Genomic DNA, 11,516 nt, shown 5'->3' on the forward strand with positions numbered 1-11,516 from the left:
GATGGTAATTAAATAATTCAGCGTTAAGTTACTGCCTGCAGGACATAAGGGCCACTAAGCAAAAGACCGAGCTAGTTCCAAGTCTCTTGATATTTCGTAAGCAGGTCAGTGTGTCATAGATGTCTGATGTTTCAGACAGAACACAGCAGTCAATGGCTCTTTACCTCCCCACAAGTCCTCACCTGCCTCCTCCTTACTAACTACACATGCAGTTCTACACAAAAAGCCTACGCACACCCATTTTCCTCCTGCTAATATTTTTAAATAGCTCAAGGAGCAGCATAACCCTTATGTTCACAGATGAAGAAACCAAGGCTCAGAAGTGGTGTGTAGTGACCATGGTCTCACAGCGAGGGAGAAGCCAGGAGGGGTTTGAAAGCTAAGACACATCGTAGTTGTCTTCCATCTGGCTTACAAAGTGAAGTAACCTGAAAAGGTCTGTCCTAGAAACATGAACAAAAACTCAGGTCAGAATGAGTCCTGTCAGGAACTGGAAAATTCTGCCAGGAAAGGATTCCTGGGTCATTTCTAGGCCCTCTTAAGTAACCTGGATGGAAGGCTGCACCGCATTGAATGATTACACGAGACTTTTGGGAGTCTACTGAGAAGAGAAAATGTCTTGGACAGCCTCTAAGACATGTTCCTCAGTTGGTAGATGTGTAAGTGTTATTCATCAGACCCACAAGAGGGTAGGCAATCAGTGTTGCAGGTTTTGTTTCTGACTGGTTTGTTGAGCCCCGAGGTGATCATGATGAGTGTGTGGAGCGAAGCATTCCTGCTGCTGTTATTGGTACCAAGAGGCAGCTTCGAGTGTGGGAGGCTCTCAAATCACAAGCTTCGTCGCTTCTTATTTGTCTATGTGGAGTGCAAGCCTGTTTTGCCATCGGTGAGCAGCATCCCACATAGGGAAAATGGGAGCCTACTAAGTGCCCAGCACAGAGGCCACCTCTCAAATGTCTGTATCTTGGTTTTAACTCAGAGTTAGACATTTGGGAAGCCATGAGAAGCCACTTGGCAAACACCAGTAGTTTGCTTTACTACAGCTTTCTCTGGAACTGGTTCATCATTGCGTCAGCTGACAGCAGCCTGACTGGGAGAGGAAAGCTCCGTGGGTACCGTGGCCACCGCCTCTGCCCTCTTCAATGGCACTATCACATGGGCCATGGCTTTGCGCTTTTGATTCTCTAGCATCTCAATATGGCAGAACAAAGGATATCCTCCCTCTGTCCTCCCCTCTCCTCCCCTCAGTTTTCTCTCTTCTCCCCTCCCTTTTTCTTCCTTTTCTTCCTCTCTCCTTTTCTCCTTCTCCTCTTTTTCCTCCTCCTCCTCCTCTTCCTCTTCCATTGCATAAACAGGGTCTCTCTACATAGCCTAGGCTACCCTCAAACTCACAATCTTCCTGCCTTGGCCTCTAAGTTCTGGAAACTTAGGTTTGTGCCACCAAGCCTTGCCGAAGCTGGTCATTTCTTGTCACCCAAGGCTCCGTTAAAGCTTTGGTGAGGCTTCTCTCTTGGCTACCTTCTACAGCACAGAGGGGTGGCTCTGAAACATCAGTCTTGTCTGCAAGGCTCAGTGACACAGACCTCTGGTTCAGTGGTTTACGGCAAGGGCTGAGGATGTCCCCTGGTGATGCTTAAAAAAGAAAAAAAGCTAAAAACCAAAAACCTGATGCACAGTGGTAGGCGCCAGGAGCAGGCTGTGAAGGACTGAATGCCAACTTGGTCACACTGTGTACCCTAGGCTAATCATGTGACCTCCTTGTGTTTCAGTTTTCTCACATGCCAAGTGGGGGAAATCCTGACAGCCTCACTGGGGCTGTTGTGAGGAAGCTACACACACAGAGTGCCTGGAACCGAGTCGGGCGAGGCTGTGGTTGTGACTTAACTTCTCTTGTATCACTCCACTCTATGTACTGTTGGTGCGCCTGCTTGCTCCCTGGCTCGGCTCGCTGTCGTAGACGCTCCCATTAGGTCAGGGGCTTTGTCTGTCTTGTTTACCACTGTGTTCCAGTACCTAGAAAAGTGCCAGCTACATGGGGGTGCTCAATGCAGATCTTATACCCAGCTAAGTACATTAATGAGCAATTTAGGAAGGTTTATTGATAGATTGACTTTTTTCTTGAAAGATTTTCACTACATGTAGTCCAGGTTGACCTCAGACAGTATATAATCCAAGCTAGCCTAGACCTCCTGGTAATCCATTCTGCTTTTTGCTCCCAAGTGCTAAGATTATAGGCATGTACTATTACACCCAGCAAGAAGAACCTATTGAGCACAAATACCACAAACTGATAAATATCTTTGATTTGGAGTGCTTTTTTTCTCTTTTTTCCCCCTTCAGACAAAAAGAAAGCATAGTTTATTTTTCTGAAACTGCAACTGTAACTCAACTACTCAACTATCTATATAATTATTTTTTGTGAGTTTTTTTTTTTTGCTTTTTTTATTTAAAAATTTTTCTTTTATTCATTTTACATACCAACCACAGATTCCCCCCTCTCATTCCTCTTCCTGCTCCCCCCACCCCCAGCCTAACTCCCGCTCCCAACTCACCCTCATCTCCTCCTCCAAAAGGGTAACTTCTCCCATGAGGGTGACAGCAAAGCCTGGTACATTCAGTTGAGGCAGGACCCAGCCCCTCCCCCATGCCTCAAGGATGAGCAAGGCATCCCAACATAGGTAATGGGATCCAGAAAGCCAGCTCAAGCACCAGGGATGGATTCTAATCACACTGCCAAGGGCCTCTCAAACAGACTCAGCTACACAACTTTCTCCCATGTGCAGAGGGTCTCATCCGGTCCCATGCAGGTTCCACAAGTTCCTATGAGTTTGGTTCAGTTGTCTCTGTAGATTTCCCCATCATGATCTTGACCCCCCTTGTTCACAGAATTCCTTTTCCCTCTCTTTGACTGAACTCCTGGAGCTCAGCCTGGTGCTTGGCTGTGGATCTCTGCATCTGCTTCCATCAGTTACTGGATGAAGACTCTATGATGACAATTATACTATTCATCAATCTGATTACCAGGGTAGGCCAGTTCAGGCACTCTCAGCACTATTGCTACTAGTCTAATTTGGGGTCATCCTTGTGGATTGCTGGGAATTTTCCTAGCACCTGGTTTCTCCCTTACCCCATAATGTCTCCTGCTATCAAGATATCTGTTTCATGGCTCTCCCATTCCTTCCCTCCCCCAGCTCACCCATCCTGTTCCCTCATGTTCTCATCCCCATTCCCTCCCTTCCATTGCCCCCCCATCACCATTATTGCCCTCCTCATACCCAGGGGATGCTCAATCATACCACAAGGACACTTACTAAACTATATTCATACCACCATTATTCGTAATAGCCAGAACCTGGAAACAACCAGATGCCCCTCAACTGAGGAATGGATAAAGAAAATGTGGTACATATACACAATGGAGTATTACTTAGTTGTAAAAAGCAATGACATCATGAAATTTGCAGGCAAATGGATGGAACTAGAAAATATCATCCTGAGTGAGGTAGCCCAGACTCAGAAGGACAAACACGGTATGTACTCACTCATTAAGTGGATATTAGATGTAAAGCAAAGGATAACCAGGACCTCAGCTCTCTTTAAATACCAACGGGAAGAATGCTCCCAAGTTCTTTTCCTGGTTGTGATTCTGATGCTTGGATTATGTAATTTACTATAAAAAGAAGCCAACACCATCATATTGACACCTCACTCATGGCTGGCTCTGTATCTTCCAGTTCAGAAGAACACCCACTATATGATGATCTTTGACGCCTTCGTCATCCTGACCTGCTTGTCCTCGTTGGTGCTCTGCGCCCGCTCTGTGATAAGAGGCATTCAGCTGCAGCAGGTAGGGCGCTACTCCCCGAGATGCCGCCCACATCATGCTCAGCCTCAGGGAAGCTCACACTGTCTCTCCTCTTCCCCAAAGGAGTTTGTCAATTTCTTCCTTCTCCACTATAAGAAGGAAGTTTCCACCTCTGATCAAATGGAGTTCATCAACGGATGGTACATTATGATTATCATCAGTGACATACTGACCATCGTTGGCTCAATTCTGAAAATGGAAATCCAAGCCAAGGTAAAAACTGTTCTTCCCAATTGTGCTACCACAGTGCCAAAATGTATTTTTCCAAACTATGAAGAAATTCAAAGCAAATGCTTTGTTCTGCAATTTACATTCAGTTGACAGTAACAGTTTTCTTAACTAGAAGTCTCTTGATCAGAGTTTTAAAATTCATAATCCGTAAATAATAGATCAGAATTATGTATGTCCAGAAAATGCTCTGTGCTAGACCAAGAGAGTTCAAACACTCCAGGTCACTTACACCAAAAGTCATATATACACCAAGGAAATTACGCTAAGAGTTTTCAAAGGAATTGTTAAAGTTAGGTATTCAGGAGTATGGAGGCAGGGGAAAGTGAGGTCAAGGCATGACCCGGTGTGTTTTTACCTTTATTTCCCCTCACAAATATGCTTTTGTTCTTACTTTTTGTATTGGTATTATTCTCTTGAAATAAGATTAATCTAGTCTAGGATTAATCTTTCTCCCCAAATGAAAATAAAAATATTAACAATGTTCAAATGAATCTTGCCCAACTTTATACTTTCTTGCTGTAATTAGCTGCACATCATCTAGGAAGCTGGTTATAAACCTAGGCAGAGACTCACAACACAGGGCTTGGGTCAAAGACAGCTTGTTCTCTTTCCTGAGACAGTCAGGCTGGGGCTCTACATTGGCAGGTCGGTCAGCTCCGCGCAGTCGCTCAGGGACCTGAAGTCTCTTCATTTGTTCTTTGTCAGAAGTTAAGAGCTCATCCTGACTTCATGATTGACACAGGGTTGCCTCATGAACTGGCTACAGCCTGTGGGAAGTGGAAACCCCAGCTGGTGGCAGCTCTCTGGTGTCACGTGGCCTAGGCTCAGGAGTAGCAGGTTTCATTCCTGTTCACACCGTCTAAAGTGAAGCCAGTCAAACTCACCTGCAAGGGGATGTGGGGAAAAAACAGACATATGTTTGAGAAGAATGGGGGGGGGGGCATATTATCATAATATCGCTCACCATGGGTCGTGGCTGTCATTTGAGTAGTTTAGCTTTAGGGAACAACAACAAAAAAAGATGGTGGATTTGTAGTAAATACTTATTTTATTACTTTTGAGATAGGAGCTCATGCTGCTCAGGTTATCGTCGAACTCACCATATAGCTGGGACTGGCCTTGAACTCTGATCTTCCTGCTTCTTCCACCTCCCAGATTCTGGGATTACAGGCACATACCATCCATAGCACAATTCTTTGTTTTTACCAACCTCAGCTATCACTTCCTTTGGTGGGCCTTTAATAGTTTTCTCTAACATTTACTTCATTTTCTGGACCATCTTCCTTTCTTCTGAAACCTCTAGCACACCCCTCCGTCCCCACCTCACTTCCTGTTTCATAACTGAGAGAGACACCCTTTCCACTCACACCCTGCCCTGCCTTACGGTCCCCACTGTCCATATATTCTCATGGTCTGAGTGATTCAGGCTGCTGTCCAAGGCTAGCTCCTTCACTTGCCTCTCGAAGCTGACCCCAGGTTCTCAGCGGAGAACCTAACTTCAGCTGCTCTTTCTCCTCTCTGGCAATTCTTGCTCTTTGTAACTTCCCCATAAGGTTTTTGCTTCTTTTGTAAAATTAAAACCCCAGTTCCTCTACCCAGCTGTTTCCCCATTGTCTCTGCTCCACTTCATGGAATGAAAGATCTCAAAATACCAATTCACCTTGCTGATGATTCTGCTCCCTCTACCCCTGTTCTTCTAGTCTGTCTTCCGGCCTGCTGCCTGCCTCACTTCCCCATGGAAATTCCTTTCTGCAGATGTCCCATGGATCATTACAACCGCCAGTAGCTTTTCACTGCTGATCTGGTTTGTGTTGGGTTGCCTTTTAGCTGAAGGACACTTATCCAGGCTTTCTCCTGATCCTGACGGGCTTTCAGAGCTTTCCTTGTGGGTCCCCTCTCACTTGGCCAATCCCCAATGTGAGAACACTTTGAGACATCCTGCTTGGTATTATCGTCTTGACCCAGATAGATATTTTGGTATTTAATTGCCAATGTTTGCCCAATCTGCATCTCCACCGAGGAAGTTTCTGATGCATCCTGAATATCCAAGTGTTGACCCTGTATCCTCTCTTGACTATTCACACATCTTCTCAGATTTAACACACCCAACTCAAAACTCCCCCATCCTCCCCAATCCAAATCTACTTCTCCCACTGCTTTTCCAGTGTCCATTAACAGCAACTCTGTGTGTTCACGCCCCAAACCACACATTCACTGAAGTTTCTCTCTTTTATGAATTCCCTCTCTCCTGTGCTGAATCCCAGAGGGATCCTACATGATCTACCTTTGAAAACGACCCCATTGCCTTTATAATTCCAGCCTGGACCAAGTCATCACTGGCTCTCAGTCACATTTCTCCAAGACCCCTCTCATCCCTGCATTAATCAGCTGTTAGCCACACAGCCAGCATTTGATTATGTCACCCCTGTTCAAGGCTCTCAAATCTCCCTGACCCTCTTCTGACAAAAACCACGACCTTAAGTGCCCATGAGGTGTTATACTACCCACCCGTGACCCCCATGTCTCCACACTCCATCTGCTGCTCACTTCCTGCCAGCTTCCTTGGTGCCTCAGGTCCCTTGTGTTTGCTGCTCTGTGTGCTGAAGTTTCTTCTAGATTTTGCTTAACTTTCTTCCTCATGTCTTTCGGATCTTTGCTTCCATGTCACCTTTCATTGAGATTTTCCTGCTCATCCTATTTCAAATTGCAAACTCATACTCCTTCTTCTCCCTCTGACTGGTCTTTCTCCTTAGTACTTACCATCAATGAATGTGCTGAAGGCTGTATTCATCTAATGCTGTTTTATGTCCCACACCGTCCACTAGAGTGTAAGTTTCCTGAAGGTAAAAACTATTCGTCAATTGCTTCATCCTTCACACCTAGAACAGCTTCTGGTGCGCAGCTACTTAATATTTCTTGCCCAACTGACATACTGCTATTTAACCAATTTTTCCCATTCTATCTAGAGTCTCACAAGCTATGACGTCTGTAGCATATTTCTTGGGACTTCAACCATGCTCGTGTGGCTTGGCGTCATCCGATACCTGGGTTTCTTTGCGAAGTACAATGTAAGCAGTCCTACAGAAGCCATCAGAATGATTCCACTGCTTTGACTAAAGGGCAGAGAGATTCTAATGCCCCCTCTTGCTTCCACAGCTCCTTATTCTGACCCTGCAGGCGGCGCTGCCCAACGTCATCAGGTTCTGTTGCTGTGCCGCTATGATCTATCTCGGCTATTGCTTTTGTGGATGGATTGTGCTGGGCCCTTACCACGACAAGGTACCGACAGCCACCTTTCCCCTGACATCATTAACCTCAAATGACAAGGCCGACGGCTTCTATTTTTGTGATTACTACTTTTTATTCATTTCTATTTTTGTTTGTGTTCAGGTTGGCCTTGAACTCACATAGATAGTCAAGGTCCTTGAAGTCCTGATCCTCCTCTATCTCCCAAGTGCTGGCATGGCAGGTGTGTGCCAACATACCTAATTTGCTATTTTATCCTTTTTAAAAATATTCATACTTTTATTTATTCTTTGAGACTTTCACATAGAGACATAGCATATTTTGATCATATTCATCCCCTTCTTCTTCAGTTCCTTCCAGATTCTAACTTTATGTCCTTTTTTAAAAATAACCCAATGGGTTCAATTAGTGCAGTCCTTGTGCACATGGGTGTGGAATCATCCACAGTAGTATGGTCACCCTGCTAAGGACCACACACTGACTCCCCACAACCAACAGCCATCAACTGCCAACAGTGTTTATCCTTCTTAATGAACTCCTTCGATCATGCAATTCAGCCTTAAAATGCAGAAAGTCATACATCTACATCCACATACAGATCTAATAGTGAGTGCATCACTATTTATAAACCAGTCAAATGTGAACACATTTCTAGAATCATTGATCTGCTCCATTGCCTGAAATCCTGTTTGGAATACGTAGATAATTATGTGCGTTGCTTAGTGAAGTTGCTTAGTCCGTTTGAATTCACTGATATACACCCATACAACTATAGGGAAAAAACCTTTAGGGATATTTGAAAAGTGTGAGGACCGCCATCTTGAATCTTAGACATTATCTTGAGTTTGGATGAGCTTCAAAATGAGACAAAGGACCAGGTGAGTCTGGAAGCTGGATGTCTCTGCAGAAGCATTAAAGCTTTTCAGGGGTTTCTTTCTGTGAAAGGGGAAAGGGAAGGGAGGGGAGGGTCAGGAACCGGGAAGGGAGAGGAGGGGAGGGAAGGGGAGAGAAGGGAAGGGGAAGGTGAGGGAAGGGACAGCATGACTCTGGAAGGCACCGAGAGAGTAGAACTGTCCTTCCTGCTCTTGTCCAGGCTGCTGCAGCTCAGAGGAGCGTCAAGAAAGAGCTGCTTGACCCTGGGACATGGAATATGCAGCCAAGCAAGTGCCATGGCTGCCTGGGCGTGGGTGTGGGGAAAGTGTCACCAGGGATAGCAGGTCTGACTAGTGTCAGGATGATGCCATGAACAAAAGCCTCCACATGAAAGAACGAGAAACCAAACTTTTCTTGCCCCCTTTCCCCAGTTCCGTTCCCTGAACAGGGTCTCTGAGTGCCTCTTCTCTCTGATAAATGGAGACGATATGTTTTCCACGTTTGCAAAAATGCAGCAGAAGAGCTACCTGGTGTGGCTGTTCAGCCGAATCTACCTCTACTCCTTCATCAGCCTCTTCATATACATGATTCTGAGCCTTTTCATCGCGCTCATCACAGACACGTACGAAACGATTAAGGTAGGTTCGTCGAGGGGGGGGGCACCCCGTTCTAGAACATGTGTCGTGGCAAGGCAGCTTAGTGCTAAGAGGGGGGACGTTGGTGGAGAGAGATGCAACTCAATTTTAACAACTGGGGAATAGAAAAAAGTAAAGGAAAAATGAAATTTCTAGAAAGTCGAATTTCTTGTTTCTCAGTATTCATGTCAAAAAAATGAAAGAGAATTATTTTTTTTTTTTTAAAAAATTACTGTTAGTTGTTCTAAGGATCAAACCCAGGGTCCAGCACATGTCAGGCAAACCTGTGCCACTAAACTGAGTGTCCCCAACCCTTAAATACATTTTACAATCTTTTGTTAGACGAATAATGGGCAGTAGGTACTGGGTGTACAAAATAGACATTTGAGAAAGACACAGTTTTGCGAGGTCATCTGTGGAAGATGAGAGACGCTCACAGCTCAGATCCCAGCCAGGCTCCATTAATCTAGAATGATTGGGATTCTGGCTGCCTGAACCAGGCTCCACCTAAGGAGCATTCTTCACACTGTCTGGGAAATGGGCAGGCTTGAGGGTCCGGTGGTGGACACTGTAGGACTTAGGACAAAGTTGGCTATGTATTTCCCAGGAGAGGGGTACGGACAAGGTTCACATGCCTCTGTAGGTGACTGGGACGAGCAAGCACAGGTTTGATGCTGAGTCCCAGGCCCCTTTCACTCCACCTAGCCTAAGAGCGACTCCAGAGGTGACCTCTCCTAGAAATGCCTGGGAGTGCCAAACCACCCCCCCCAGCCAGATCCCTTTGCCAAATGCTCCATTATGGGTTTGGAACACAGCTGTTGGAGGGGGCCCTATTAACAAGGATGTTCTCCTTCTTCCATGTAGCACTACCAGCAAAATGGCTTTCCAGAGACAGAGCTTCGAAAGTTTATCGCAGACTGCAAAGACCTCCCCAGTTCTGGAAAATACAGATTAGAAGATGACCCTCCAGCATCTTTATTCTGCTGCTGCAATAAGTAACCGTTGGGTTTCTCTGTGCTCGTAGAGGAAAACAGAGTTCGTGGCTGAGTCAGAGACAATGTGGATAATTTGTGATCACACAGCAGTATGTTCAGAGGCTCGTATTCTGAACTAACTCACAACTATGGCTTAACAAAACCTGTTTCTATTTTTAAAAATATTTAGTGGCTTTGCTGCTTACATTAGCATTTTAAAAAATAACAGATTTGGTGAGGGAGCTGCCGGATCATTGCTTCATCTCAGCTGCTGTAGCTCTCGCGTGGGTTCGCTAGGCCCCCTTTTGCCTTACGGTGTGGCTTGTGCCTGCACTGGAAAGTGAGCTCCAGTCTCTCAGTGCCCAAGGATGACCCAGTGTCCCTCTCTAAGAGTTGGGATCATCATTACACATCTGATATCACTGGTCTTAGAGTCTCCCCTTAAAAGAAGACAGAACAAGAGAGAGGCCTCCAGGGAGCTGACGGTGCAATGCCTGGCTCTTAGAGACAGCCATTTTATGATGCTCAATATTCATTGAGAAGCTTTCTCTGCCTTTCAGCCTTAAGGTACAAGTCAAAGAAAGTCTAGACGTGAATAAAGTTAAAGTGTGTGCCAAGGGGGTATTTGATCAAGCAGTGATGGTTTTATTGGCATCCAAGGAGTGTGGGGGAATTTAGTGATATGTTGTGCCTTCCATAGGCCTGTCAGTCTCAGCAAAGCCACGTGGGGTCAGGATCTGTGGCTTTATGACTTCAGTCCTAGAACCCATGCTCAAACTTTTTAAAATGAATATATGTAGCTTGAAAAGACACTAAATTAGGCTCTACACTTTGTAGTCCACTGATGGGCAAGTATGGGGATTTTTGTGGTATAATATTCATTTTGTGTACTATTTATCCATGTAGACATTAATTCAGTTATGTATAAAATGACTTTATAAAAGAGTTAAAATTTTAACATTTTAATGTAGCATGAATCTTAAAGAGTCTTTATTAATAAAATAAACCCAGAGCCAGGTATTGTGGTGAACACTGGAAGATCAGAGAGACAGAACAAGCTATAGCTAACCTCACCTGGCCAACTTTCTCAGCTAATCTTGTTTCCTTAGACTGGAAGCTTCTGCGTCCTCATCCCAATGTCTCTCAGCTGAACTGCTGCTCGAAAGCCTGAAGCTTAACCAGCTAAAAGCTTCTAATTTCTGGTCCTCATGCCTTCTATACCTTTCTGCTTTCTACCACCACTCCCTGGGATTAAAGGTGTGAGTCACCATGCTTGGCTGTATCCTTGAACACATGGATTTCTGCCTCTGGAATGCTAGGATTAAAGGCGTGTGCTACCACTGCCTATCCTATCCTCTAGTGGCTTTTCTGTTCTCTGACCCCAGATAAGTTTATTAGAGTACACAATATTTTAGGGAACACAATACCACCACATTTCCTCTCTTTTTGTCTAAAATTAAAAAAGCTTATAATTAATACAAGAAAAACCATCTAATAAGTATATACAATATACAGTCAAAAATTATATTAACAATGTCTAATCCATTAACATTTGACAGATTCAGTCAAAAACTCCATTATATATATTAACAATGTCCAGTCCAGTAACATTTTATAAACTCAAACAAAAAAAATTCATTACTTATCTTATTTAAAACAAGTAGTTCCTTTTTAAAAGTATTTTTCTTTTCA

General features: G+C 44.6%; 1 protein-coding gene across 2 annotated transcripts in view; it reads left to right on the forward strand.

Moving 5' to 3' along the window:
• The window catches only part of Mcoln3 (mucolipin TRP cation channel 3), a 30,405-nt gene extending 19,572 nt beyond the window's left edge, over window positions 1-10,833 (forward strand). For both annotated transcript variants that reach the window (XM_028876881.2, XM_037207176.1), the window contains exons 8-13: window positions 3,735-3,847; window positions 3,929-4,078; window positions 7,063-7,164; window positions 7,253-7,375; window positions 8,647-8,853; window positions 9,715-10,833. In XM_028876881.2, the coding sequence (XP_028732714.1) occupies window positions 3,735-3,847; window positions 3,929-4,078; window positions 7,063-7,164; window positions 7,253-7,375; window positions 8,647-8,853; window positions 9,715-9,849 (830 nt within the window). In that variant the 3' untranslated portion in view covers window positions 9,850-10,833. The remainder of the gene's footprint in view (window positions 1-3,734; window positions 3,848-3,928; window positions 4,079-7,062; window positions 7,165-7,252; window positions 7,376-8,646; window positions 8,854-9,714) is intronic.
• Window positions 10,834-11,516: the final 683 nt, after the last annotated feature.

The sequence above is a fragment of the Peromyscus leucopus genome, chromosome 6 (genome assembly GCF_004664715.2).
Source record: "Peromyscus leucopus breed LL Stock chromosome 6, UCI_PerLeu_2.1, whole genome shotgun sequence".
NCBI lineage: Eukaryota > Metazoa > Chordata > Mammalia > Rodentia > Cricetidae > Peromyscus > Peromyscus leucopus.